Below are 13,934 nucleotides of genomic sequence, written 5' to 3' on the forward strand. Positions count from 1 at the left end.
CTATTAGGCTGTGTGGTCAGTCAGTGTGAAAAATACAGAACTTTTGAACTTAAGTCTAGATTTAAACTGAAAACTAAACATTGTAAGAAAAACGTTAGTGATTTTTTTTAAATTTTAAATATAAAAATGGGATTCAAAAATAGGTCATTTTCTGTTGACACATCCCATTTAAGCATTTTTTTAAGCAGAATAAATTATCAGACTTTACAAAAAAAAAAAAGAATAAAAACAGCTGTAAAACAACAAAACAAAAAAAAAAAATAGACTCTGTACTCAGCTGTTCTCTGCCCTGGTGGTCCAGTGCTCATTCTACTGCGTTCCTCCGCTGATCTGTCTACAAGTGGGCAGCAGTGATGTTTTGTACTGCTGCAGGGACTACATGCTGTTCTCTTGGCATCATGACTGCCATCTCTGAGTGAGGTCAGAAGTACAAGAAATGTCGGTTTCAAGTCACATGCTGCTCACTTGTAGACAAAGAAGAGAAGGATCACAGGAGAGCAAGTGCTGGTTTGCTGCGGCAAACGGGCACAACAGACCTTAGCTACATGTGACCTATGAAGTCTCACAGGGTGCCAGTTACCAGCCTGTGATGGGTGGGAACCAGGCAAATGTCTGCCTGGCCAAATAATAATCTTTCTCTCTGCGGCAGCGTCTTGTGGAGCTACATGAATCCTCCTCCTCTTGGCTCGGTCTCCTCCCCTCAGATATCCTGAGGCGCCACTGTCAGCCCTTTGGTGCCCCTGCAACACAATTGCTTAGTTCTGCTACTGTATTTATGTGCTAAGCTTGGTTCTGGTGCAGTATTTTTGTTAGGAGCTTGCATATAGTACAGTATTTATTCACTTAGTGTTCTGGTGCGGATATGTTGCTATCTGCACAAGCACAATTTAGATAGATGGCCTAAAGGGTCTTTTACATGCAACGATTATCGCTCAAAATGCGTTCAAACGGCTGAAAATGAGCGATAATCGTTACATGTAAACGCAGGTAGTCGTGCACTATTCATTCATTTGTTGAAAGCCACAGGTTTTCAGTCAGCATAAAAACCCTCCTTTGGTCACTGGAAATTCGTTCCATTTGAATGCAGTTCATTCAGTCTTTCCAGCAGCTTAGTGATGGTTTTGTTTGCTTTGAATACTCAATTAGTACAGCATTTACTCTGCCTCCAGGAGAACAATGGAATCTGCTGGCCAGATGTTTGCTCAGCTGGGCGTGTGTTTCTGTGTTAACTATCGCATAAACACACAGCCAGCTGAGCAAACAACTAGTGGAGGAAATTGCAGCTGATTAAAGCTATAAATCTGCACATGTAATTTTATTCAAAAATGCCAACAGTTCGTTCAGTTGTACGCCAGCGGAACCAATTGACTATAATGGGGTCCGCCTGCTTTCCGCCCAGCTTTTTCATCTGGAATTTTCAGCTGGATCTGTAACAGGGCTTCCAGCTGGAGGTTCTGATGCAAATGTGAAACCGGCCTAACGGTGCTACATGTTATGACCAGGGGAGATGGCACCTTGTGTGCAATTTTTTTTGGAAGTCCCTTACCACCATCTAACCTAAGTCCGGCACTGGAGACAGGCAAGTACTTTTTTTTCCTGTTTACAAAAAAAGGGCTGCCATCTGTATAAGTCAGATAATCCCTTTAAGTCAATTTCAGGCAGCATTTACCAGTAAGTAAGAAGCAAAAGGAGTTTCTCCGTCTAACAATCAGACCCAGGAAAACCCTTTAGCACACCTCCAGTTTTGAGAGCTTCCGAAGATATTTGTATACATGTATGAATGACGTAAAACACAATTTTAAGCTTTGTATAATCCGTTTAATGTAACTAAAGTTGTACCATCTGCTACATCTGACAAAGAAACGCGACCAGCGGTGAAGTAGCGATCTTATACTGTTCGCTTGACATGCACTTACACTGAATGGTAATTGGGTAGTATTGATCGTCCATTGGATCATAGCCGCCCCTCTAGTCACCCTTCCGCCGCTGGCAGTTGGGTAGTATTGATCATCCATTGGATCATAACCGCCCGTCTAATAACCCCTCTGCCGCTGGCAGTTGGGTAGTATTGATCGTCCATTGGATCATAACCACCCCTCTAGTCACCCTTCTGCTGCTGGTAGTTGGGTAGTATTGATCGTCCATTGGATCATAACCACCCCTCTAGTCACCCCTCTGCTGCTGGTAGTTGGGCAGTACTGATCGTCCATTGGATTATAGCCGCCCCTCTAGTCACCCTTCCGCCGCTGGCAGATGGGTAGTATTGATCATCCATTGGATCATAACCGCCCGTCTAATAACCCCTCTGCCGCTGGCAGTTGGGTAGTATTGATCGTCCATTGGATCATAACCACCCCTCTAGTCACCCTTCTGCTGCTGGTAGTTGGGTAGTATTGATCGTCCATTGGATCATAACCGCCAGTCTAATAACCCCTCTGCCGCTGGTAGTTGGGTAGTATTGATCGTCCATTGGATCATAGCCGCCCCTCTAGTCACCTTTCTGCCGCTGGTAGTTGGGTAGTATTGATTGTCCATTGGATCATAGCCGCCCCTCTAGTCACCTTTCTGCCGCTGGTAGTTGGGTAGCATTGATCGTCCATTGGATCATAGCCGCCCCTCTAGTCACCTTTCTGCCGCTGGTAGTTGGGTAGTATTGATCGTCCATTGGATCATAGCCACCCCTCTAGTCACCTTTCTGCCGCTGGTAGTTGGGTAGTATTGATCGTCCATTGGATCATAGCTGTCCCTCTAATCACCCCTCTGCCGCTGGTAGTATTGATCGTCCATTGGATCATAGCCGCCCCTCTAGTCACCTTTCTGCCGCTGGTAGTATTGATCGTCCATTGGATCATAGCCGCCCCTCTAGTCACCCTTCTGCCGCTGGTGGTTGGGTAGTATTGATCGTCCATTGGATCATAGCCGCCCCTCTAGTCACCCTTCTGCCGTTGCTTGCTATTTAGCAAATCATTACGCCTATTTACACAAAAAGAACTTGCAGCAGATAAACAACGATTTTTAGGTCCGCATGAAAGACCTAATCAACGATAATCTAACGATGTATCGCCGATTGCTCCTTCGCTACACCTAACAATTATTGCGCAAACCGCTCGATCTAATGATTATTCGCACGGTATTTGTTCCGTGTAAAGGGGCCCTTCGTGTACAGATTTCACTGAACGCACGGTCTTACCTGAATAGTTTGTACTTTCCTTCTACACAAAACTTGTCAATCACTAACTGTAACGTCGCCAGACTCTTCTTTCTCTACAAAAAGAGCCGGAAATTCAGCAGAGAGATAATGAGACGGTCATCGTACAGCGGGGGTCAGCGTCTCCGTACGTCAGCGCCTCCAACTTACCAGATGTTCAATAGGACACAAGGTCATCACCTTCACTAAATCCTGCACACAGAGGGGGAGAAAGACGTGATGAGCAATGTCTATTACCAGATGGACGATTACTCATATACACCGAGCCCCTGACAATATATACTGCTATTAGGTGATGATGGGCTGCACAGACACATACTGCTTGGTAGCAGTAAGAGGTTTGCATACAAAGGGAAACTCATTAGAATGAGATTGGTATAACGTTTTTCTATAGATGCGGATGGAAGAGCTGGAAACGTTATGGACTTCCTGGTTTCTTAGATTTAATAACAAGTCTTCGGCCACCATTAATGGGAGTTTCTAGGGAGAATATTATTGATGACCTATCCTCAGGATACGCCATCAATAGTTGATCGGCTGGGGCCTGCCGCTCAGGATCCCGACCGATCAGCTAATTGTGCGCCCGCTGACCGCTTCACAATTATACAGAGGTCGGAGCGGAAGTCTCTGCAGGCACGGCTCGCGGTGCCTTCCATGAGAGCTGCACTTGCAGTTAGAAGTGCCGGACACTACACAGAAGTCGGGGGAGAGTCTTCCGCTCGGACCTCTGTGTAATTGCGACGCTGTCAGCAGGCGCAGAATCAGCTGATCGGTTGGGGTCACGAGTGACGGACCCCGCCGATCAACTATTGATGACCTGTCCTGAGGATAGGTCAATAGTATTCTCCCTGGGAAAACACCTTTAAGAAAATCAGCATATGGCCCCCTGCACACGGGCGGAACTTCCGCTGCGGGATTTCCCGCAGAATTTGCGCCCGTGCCTGCTGCCAAAGGATTGCCAGGCCCGCATAGAAACGTCACCTCTAACGCGCCGGCTCTGCTCTAAGCATTTGCCGGCTGGGCGGCAGCTGGCAAATAGAGCAGAGGAGACGGCTGAGCAGGTGAGCCGCAGGTCACTGCAGAAGCACAGCTCGCATCCCGCTGCAAGAATTCTCGCAGCGGGATCTGACCCGACCGTCTGCAGGAGGCCTCTGAAGGTTGCAAGAAAATGTTAAAGCAGATCTATCAGCTCACCTAACGAGTCTGTTTTAGAAAACATTTGAAATACCAGTGCAGGAGCATCTGGATTCTGCTGTTCCCCTGTTATTACTCATGAAAATGTATGAATTTGGCAACTGGGTGTTACCATTCCCCTTTCAAATAGGGCGTTGTCCCTATATATTGACACTTTCTGATCAGTAACTGTGTAGGGATGCATCACGCTGACACAGGGAAACTGTTCATATATTTCCAGGAGGAATAACAGAGGAACTGCACAATGTAAAGTTATAATGAAAGATGCTCTAGGATAGCTATGTCTTGGGTATACAAGGATCACTAAAACAGACAGGCCAGCAGAGCCAACAAGTCATCTTAAGGCTGGAAACGCACAAGTAAATTTTTGCTGGAGTTTTTTTTATTTTTAAGAGGAAACCAGAAGTGGATCCAGCAGTAAGGAGAAGTGATATCTTTAGCAAAAAAATACCCCCCCCAAAAAACCAAAAGCTGCCATGAAAACTGTATGTGCGATTCTGGCCTAAGAGTGGACTAGTCGGTGCAAACCTGCCAATGTGTGGTGTGGCATCAGATGTGGTGCAAAGCAAAAGTAGTTTAACTTTCTTGTCCGGAGAGCCTCCTCACCTGAAGCACTTGGTTGGCTGTGAGGACCTCTAATACGTCCTCCGGAAGACTGCCATTATCCACTCTTAATAAACTGTGTTCCAGTAAATCCTGAAAACAGAAGAATAGCTTCACATCGTACGTGACTCGTGGATCAAGCAACTATTCTGCGTCTTCAGATAAACTCACCAGCCCTTTGGACAACAAGGACTCTTCTGTTCTGTAGTGGTAGGAAAAGTTAAAAACAAAGTTATATCATGCAAAAACCATTACCTAAAATCATATTCCTAATGACAAAAAATCTGAAAAAGACATCAAAAATAAGTGAAACATCCCACTTGATTCAATTTCCAAAAAACACCATCTCATGTAGCCCCACTGATCTCTCCCCCCCCCCACAGCAACTGAGAATGAACATCAATTAAAAGGGGTTGTCCAGTTTAGAAAACCCAAATTTTATATACTAGCTGATTACCTGGCATTGCCCATTTATTTTATTTTTAGACACGAAGAATTTAAGTGTGTGTGTGTACTGATTTTATATATTTGAATATGAGGAGGAGGTCGCCTGCGTAATAGATTAGTGTATGAGGAGGAGGAGGAGGTCGCCTGCGTAATAGATTAGTGTATGATGAGGAGGAGGAGGTCGCCTGCGTAATAGATTAGTGTATGATGAGGAGGAGGAGGTCGCCTGCGTAATAGATTAGTGTATGAGGAGGAGGTCGCCTGCGTACTAGATTAGTGTATGATGAGGAGGAGGAGGTCGCCTGCGTAATAGATTAGTGTATGATGAGGAGGAGGAGGTCGCCTGCGTAATAGATTAGTGTATGATGAGGAGGAGGTCGCCTGCGTAATAGATTAGTGTATGATGAGGAGGAGGAGGTCGCCTGCGTAATAATTAGTGTATGATGAGGAGGAAGCTGTCTGCGTAATAGATTAGTGTATGATGAGGAGGCCGTCTGCGTAATAGATTAGTGTATGATGAGGAGGAGGCCGTCTGCGTAATAGATTAGTGTATGATGAGGAGGAGGCCGTCTGCGTAATAGATTAGTGTATGATGAGGAGGAGGCCGTCTGCGTAATAGATTAGTGTATGATGAGGAGGAGGAGGTCGCCTGCGTAATAGATTAGTGTATGATGAGGAGGAGGAGGTCGCCTGCGTAATAGATTAGTGTATGAGGAGGAGGTCGCCTGCGTACTAGATTAGTGTATGATGAGGAGGAGGAGGTCGCCTGCGTAATAGATTAGTGTATGATGAGGAGGAGGACGTCTGCGTAATAGATTAGTGTATGAGGAGGAGGAGGAGGTCGCCTGCGTAATAGATTAGTGTATGATGAGGAGGAAGCTGTCTGCGTAATAGATTAGTGTATGATGAGGAGGAAGCTGTCTGCGTAATAGATTAGTGTATGATGAGGAGGCCGTCTGCGTAATAGATTAGTGTATGATGAGGAGGAGGCCGTCTGCGTAATAGATTAGTGTATGATGAGGAGGAGGCCGTCTGCGTAATAGATTAGTGTATGATGAGGAGGAGGCCGTCTGCGTAATAGATTAGTGTATGATGAGGAGGAGGACGTCTGCGTAATAGATTAGTGTATGATGAGGAGGAGGACGTCTGCGTAATAGATTAGTGTATGAGGAGGAGGAGGAGGTCGCCTGCGTAATAGATTAGTGTATGATGAGGAGGAGGAGGTCGCCTGCGTAATAGATTAGTGTATGATGAGGAGGAGGACGTCTGCGTAATAGATTAGTGTATGAAGAGGAGGAGGACGTCTGCGTAATAGATTAGTGTATGATGAGGAGGAGGTCGTCTGTGTAATAGATTAGTGTATCATGAGGAGGAGGTCGTCTGTGTAATAGATTAGTGTATGATGAGGAGGAGGAGGTCGCCTGCGTAATAGATTAGTGTATGATGAGGAGGAGGACGTCTGCGTAATAGATTAGTGTATGAAGAGGAGGAGGACGCCTGCGTACTAGATTAGTGTATGATGAGGAGGAGGAGGTCGCCTGCGTAATAGATTAGTGTATGATGAGGAGGAGGAGGTCGCCTGCGTAATAGATTAGTGTATGATGAGGAGGAGGACGTCTGCGTAATAGATTAGTGTATGATGAGGAGGAGGACGTCTGCGTAATAGATTAGTGTATGAGGAGGAGGAGGAGGTCGCCTGCGTAATAGATTAGTGTATGATGAGGAGGAGGAGGTCGCCTGCGTAATAGATTAGTGTATGATGAGGAGGAGGACGTCTGCGTAATAGATTAGTGTATGAAGAGGAGGAGGACGTCTGCGTAATAGATTAGTGTATGATGAGGAGGAGGTCGTCTGTGTAATAGATTAGTGTATCATGAGGAGGAGGTCGTCTGTGTAATAGATTAGTGTATGATGAGGAGGAGGAGGTCGCCTGCGTAATAGATTAGTGTATGATGAGGAGGAGGACGTCTGCGTAATAGATTAGTGTATGAAGAGGAGGAGGACGTCTGCGTAATAGATTAGTGTATGATGAGGAGGAGGCCGTCTGCGTAATAGATTAGTGTATGATGAGGAGGAGGCCGTCTGCGTAATAGATTAGTGTATGATGAGGAGGAGGTCGTCTGCGTAATAGATTAGTGTATGATGAGGAGGAGGTCGTCTGCGTAATAGATTAGTGTATGATGAGGAGGAGGTCGTCTGCGTAATAGATTAGTGTATGATGAGGAGGAGGTCGTCTGCGTAATAGATTAGTGTATGATGAGGAGGAGGACGTCTGCGTAATAGATTAGTGTATGATGAGGAGGAGGTCGTCTGCGTAATAGATTAGTGTATGATGAGGAGGAGGTCGTCTGCGTAATAGATTAGTGTATGATGATGAGGAGGCCGTCTGCGTAATAGATTAGTGTATGATGAGGAGGAGGTCGTCTGCGTAATAGATTAGTGTATGATGAGGAGGAGGTCGCCTGCGTAATAGATTAGTGTATGATGAGGAGGAGGAGGTCGCCTGCGTAATAGATTAGTGTATGATGAGGAGGAGGAGGTCGCCTGCGTAATAGATTAGTGTATGAGGAGGAGGTCGCCTGCGTACTAGATTAGTGTATGATGAGGAGGAGGAGGTCGCCTGCGTAATAGATTAGTGTATGATGAGGAGGAGGAGGTCGCCTGCGTAATAGATTAGTGTATGATGAGGAGGAGGACGTCTGCGTAATAGATTAGTGTATGATGAGGAGGAGGACGTCTGCGTAATAGATTAGTGTATGAGGAGGAGGAGGAGGTCGCCTGCGTAATAGATTAGTGTATGATGAGGAGGAGGAGGTCGCCTGCGTAATAGATTAGTGTATGATGAGGAGGAGGACGTCTGCGTAATAGATTAGTGTATGAAGAGGAGGAGGACGTCTGCGTAATAGATTAGTGTATGATGAGGTGGAGGTCGTCTGTGTAATAGATTAGTGTATCATGAGGAGGAGGTCGTCTGTGTAATAGATTAGTGTATGATGAGGAGGAGGAGGTCGCCTGCGTAATAGATTAGTGTATGATGAGGAGGAGGACGTCTGCGTAATAGATTAGTGTATGAAGAGGAGGAGGACGTCTGCGTAATAGATTAGTGTATGATGAGGAGGAGGTCGTCTGTGTAATAGATTAGTGTATCATGAGGAGGAGGTCGTCTGTGGAATAGATTAGTGTATGATGAGGAGGAGGTCGTCTGTGGAATAGATTAGTGTATGATGAGGAGGAGGTCGTCTGTGGAATAGATTAGTGTATGATGAGGATGAGGTAGTCTGTTAGATAAGACTGTGAAATAAAAACCATTTGTTCAAGTACAATTCCGGCATTCCCACTACCCGCCTCAGGGGTAGTGGGGCTGCCTGATCTCCCCCAAATTTATCCACATGAGATGAGTTATATATGTAGCAAGTTTGGTTAAAATTGCTCCAGGCGTTCAAGAGTTATTTTGGCACATACATCCCATTTCATATATACTATTTTACTCTCCATGTAACAGACAGTGAACATACTGTCCAGTACCTACACTCTCAAAAGAGGAGAAATGCAAAGTTGCAGAACTATTCAATATACCACCCCTGTTAAAGGGGTATTCCATTGAGCTCAAGTTATACTTTATCTGCAGGATAGGAGATAACCAGCAAGTTCACGGGGGTTCAACTGCTGTGACCCTCACCGGTTGCCATAACAGGGGTCCTGTGTTCTTAGACACGGGCAAAAATAAATGGAGTGGCAGCACACATGCTCAGCCATTGCTCCATGCATTTCACTGGAAACACAGAAAATAGTCGAGTTCAAGCGTTTAGCAATTTCCAGCACTCGCTCTAAAATGAATGGAGTGGTGGCTGAGCATGTGCGCTGCTGCTCAATTCATTTGTCAGTCCCTCAAAGAATAAGGAACCCCAGAACTGGCAATTGGTGTGGATCCCAACGGTCAGACCTCCACCAATCATTTCGTTAATCCCTGCAGATAGGGGATCAGTTAATGTCACTAGAATAGCCCTTTCAAGATAGAAACTCACCTAGTGATCAGCATTCTCTAGCCCCCCCCGATGATGAGCCGAGTCCGGCCATATATTTTACCTGCAACAGTCCTAAATCGAGCCTTTGTACATAGAATGGTGGTTCCAATTCACATCATGTATGAAAGCTGCAGGTTAACTTTCATACAGTCTTACCTTTTTAACAGCACAGCCACGTGTCCCATGTTAGACTTCACCAGGAACGATGGCCTAAGAAAACACAAGTTGTATTTAGGTTAATTTTTTCTATTCCACTTTCCTAAATCTCAGTTAGTGGGGCACATCGAGCCCACCACCCCCACCCCCATCGAAACACCACCGCCCAGCAAGGGTGGTGGTGCAGATCATTTTTCTAATCCCATACGACCAATATTCATCGATATAAGAAGTTCTACATTTCCTTACCCAAATACGAAAGGGAAGCTGTCTATTCCAATGTGCTGCACAAACAGGAGGTAGGAGAGGCAGGCCAAGGACTCCACGCTGCAGACCTCATTCCCGGAAATAGACCCTTCAGTGTCATTTGTCGGGGCCGAGTGACCACGCTGCACAAATGTCCTGGGTAGTGACTCTCCCAACGATACAAGGAAACCCTGACAATGAAAGAGTTTTTACCAATTGTTCTAGATTGTTCTTTTTCCAGTACAAAAACGGACCTAGTTCTGCTCGCCCAGCTGCAATGTACCATCTGATGCCACGAGAAGAGCCACCGACTGTACTGTCTATGCCGTGAGACCGTTGTATTATTGTGCCGACAGGTGGGAGAAACGCAATGAGGCAAAGAATAAAATATACTACAAGAATGGAGGAATGTTAGATTATCACATAGATCATGAGATAATCGGTGACCAGGGAAAGTCTTTAGCCACCTCTCTCTACCAACTCGCTTCATTACGTCTCTCCTCTAAGCGATAGCTAGGATCTATCACTAGTTTGCTTTGTGCAGTGTTTTAGAGGTTCACTACAAAAATCGGGTTACGTACGGTAGTTACATAGGGTGGAAAAAGACAGGTCCATTAAATCAACGTTTTTTTGATTCAATGTACATAATTAATTCTTGGATTTTTAAAAAATAATTTCACTTATTGTGTAACTTTTCCCCGGTATATATCAATCAGCTAGTGTAACCTTGGTTAGTTATTACTTTCTATCTAAAACTTCTGGCCTCAAGTGGGTAATAGGAACTCGATTCTGACGAGTTCGGATTTACTTGGCTTTATGTGTTCTCAAACTAGTCCGTTTCTTAGTCAGCATATCTGTGTAATGATATTATATGGAGTGTACCACACATGCTCTTCAGAGGGCAACACAGATTCTCCTAACAGTTCCTGATGATCACACAGCTCCTGTCACACAGTTAGAATAGAGGAGATCACAGCTCATGCTCCAGATTGCATTCTGTATTCACCTCAATAAGCTACGTACCATAAGTATACAATGTCAGTTTTTTCCAAACAGGCAGAGATGGTAGAGTCTCTAGCTGCTCATGTGATGCTGTGCTGATGCATTATAGGATTGACAGTGCAGAATGTTGAAAGAGAAAGCAAGGAAAAAATCTCTGCATCAAGATGATGCCCGATAAGTATAAGACAGGTGGCTGTACTGCATGGAAGTGACATACATAGGAGTGCGACAGGCAATGAAGTGAGGGGTGCATGGATGGAACTAATGCATTGCTAATTATAATTACATAAGCATCTAACCCTTTTAAAATGCTAACATAGGTATCTGCCATTACTACCTCTTTGGGCAATGTATTCCATTGTTTGACTACTCTAACTGTAAAGAACCCTTTCCTAGATTGATGCCCAAATCGCCTTTCCTCCACCTGTAATGAATCTCCTCACCTTATATCAAAGGTGTAATTATAAGGCTTCACACACAGCGTAAATGCCGTGGATTTTCGGTATTGGATTTTGCTGCAGAAATTCTGCAGCATTTACAGAACCAGCCATATAGAGATTTCAAAAATCTTCACATGGAGTGAAAAATTTCGGCAACTAATGCAGTGTTTTTGAAAAACGACACAGATTCTAAATCTTCAGCATGCCCATTTATGCTGCAGATATCAACCCGTGAAACCCTAAAATTCAAAAGGTTAAAAGGTTCATGACTAGAGATGATCGAACATGTTCGGCCCCGCCCCTTTTCGCCCGAACACCGAACTTTGCGAGTACTTCCGTGTTCGGGCGAAAAATGTTCGGCGGTCGCCGTGGCAGCGCGGGGGGGTGCGGCGGGGAGTGGGGGGGAGAGGGAGAGAGAGAGGGCTCCCCCCTGTTCCCCGCTGCTGCCGCCAGCGCTGCCACGGCGACCCCCACCCCCCGGCGGCCCCCGAACAGTTACGCCCGAACACTGAAGTGTTCGGGAAAGCCGGTGTCCGGGTGCGTAAGTGTCCGTAACGGACACGTTCGATCATCTCTATTCATGACAGATCGGTTACAAAAACTGCGGCAAAATCAGAACCATTGAATAGATTTGCTGAAAGCTGGCAACAGATACACCCCTTGTAAAAGGCAGCCTAACAGGTGCTGAGGGTGCGGTTGCATCCAAGCCCTGGAGCCTTCGGATGCGCTACACTCTGATCTTGCCAGTGTGACACAAAGAGTTAGGGCAGCAGAAATGCAGTCATAAGCTCTCACTCCCGTATGGTTCCTTCCGAGGTCAGTAAAATGAGTACGCGATTGTCAATGGGACTTTCTAATGTTAAAAACATATTGCAAGTTGGTGCTTTACGATTTTTGTGCGATGCGTTTTTAACATTAGAAAGTCTCATCGCGTGAAAAAAAAAAAAGGCAGAGATATCGCAGCGTTAAAAAAAATCTTTTTTGTTTTTGCAGCATCTGCATGACATTAGGTACCGCTGCTTCACTTAGGGCCCTTTAACACGGGCTATCACTCAGATTCCAGTGATCAGCGACAACCTTAACAATTAACATTCGGTCTAAATGCGTGCACGACCGAACAACGACTGATAAAAAAAAAACTTGACAGATTGACTGCCTGTTGAAATGGACCATTCATCTATGAATGACTGCCCATTTACTGCGAACGGAGACGGGCGGGCCGTAATGTTCGCCTGCATTCACTACAGATAATCAAGAATTACTGTTTAAAAGCACAGGAACTATCATCGGTGGGACGACCAGTTAGGCATCTGCACCCGACAGGTCGTCCTGTGAAAGAGCACCCTTATTTGGGTGCTCACAATATTTTAAAAAGGGGTTGTCCGAGTTGTAACATCTATGGACAACCCCAGTCCCACCTGGTTTACGAGACATCACAGGGGCTGCAGCCAATAACAGAGCTCAGCATTCGATTGTTGGAACTCAGCGATTGGCTGCAGCCCCTGTGATGTCTCGTATACCGGGGGTGGAACTGCAGCTGTCAACAGAGATTGAAGTGATGAACGGAGCACAGCAGTAGCAGGGAGAGGTGAGTGATCACCCTTGTTATTTTACTGCATGGGGAAGAGGTTGTCCACAGATGTTCCAACTCAGACAACCCCTTTAATTACTTTATTAGGATTATCTGTCCACAAGAAAACCACTGATAAGTGATCTATTGCCGGGCAGACTTGGTAGATTGTTGGTGTGTATACATAAAGTTTTGTCACTGATCAATATCAGATCGGTTAATTGAATGTGAAGGATAATAATCACTTTACGGCTTTAGGTCTTTTCTCACTACAGCTTATTTGCCTTTTGTCCCAGCACAAATACATGAACTGATTCTTCTTCTGGATTCCAGTCTACGGATGTCATTTAGCATCACAAGCTTTAACACACTGCATTTGGAGTTCTGCATATCATTTACTACAAGAATCAGGATTACCTAGGAAACAGTACAGAAAGATCAAAGTGGAGCCTTCTACCGTTTGTTGGTCTCCATCGCATCGAATATGAAAATACACAGAATGGCGCCGTAAATCCTTAATCTGTTTTATCTAATAAACTGCAGCATAAAAACATTTACATCAAAGCAAAAATACAGAATTGATGAAACCACAAGTGTTCCTCTCACCGGTTTGATCTGGAAATATAAACCTTTAATAAAAATGTATTAAATGGAAACGGCGCCACCTACGCACGACTTACCATAATCTGCTTAGCAAATACGCGGAGAGGATGATCGCCCTCGTCTTCCGGTAATGTGTTTAGTGGCGCGTTGAGCAGAGGGTACTTTAAACAACTGAAGCAACTGACAAAAGACAGCAGATACAACGTATGAAGGAGGAACATTCTACTTCTTATCCGCGGTCTCATTATCACAGCAAAGGAGTGAAAAGACGAGGACTTACTCCTCTGTACTGTTTTATCCTGCAGATGCTGCGGCCATTGCTGAACATGACATTGAAATGTTTTTACAGAAAGTTTTTTTTTTAAACGTTTTTTTTTATCCCCTTACGCAAGGTGAAATAATAAAAACAAAAAACGACACCTAACTGGTATTGCCCTACC

The 13,934-nt window shown here is 45.0% G+C and overlaps 1 protein-coding gene across 1 annotated transcript in view; it reads right to left on the reverse strand.

Moving 5' to 3' along the window:
• The window catches only part of GLMN (glomulin, FKBP associated protein), a 76,167-nt gene that overhangs the window by 5,200 nt on the left and 57,033 nt on the right, over window positions 1–13,934 (reverse strand). The window contains exons 8-14 of the mRNA XM_066597348.1: window positions 13,572–13,674; window positions 9,883–10,070; window positions 9,634–9,687; window positions 5,177–5,207; window positions 5,009–5,098; window positions 3,359–3,400; window positions 3,191–3,264 (exon numbers count right to left, since the gene is read on the reverse strand). Of these exons, the coding sequence (XP_066453445.1) occupies window positions 3,191–3,264; window positions 3,359–3,400; window positions 5,009–5,098; window positions 5,177–5,207; window positions 9,634–9,687; window positions 9,883–10,070; window positions 13,572–13,674 (582 nt within the window). The remainder of the gene's footprint in view (window positions 1–3,190; window positions 3,265–3,358; window positions 3,401–5,008; window positions 5,099–5,176; window positions 5,208–9,633; window positions 9,688–9,882; window positions 10,071–13,571; window positions 13,675–13,934) is intronic.

This window comes from Eleutherodactylus coqui, chromosome 3, assembly GCF_035609145.1.
Source record: "Eleutherodactylus coqui strain aEleCoq1 chromosome 3, aEleCoq1.hap1, whole genome shotgun sequence".
Lineage (NCBI taxonomy): Eukaryota > Metazoa > Chordata > Amphibia > Anura > Eleutherodactylidae > Eleutherodactylus > Eleutherodactylus coqui.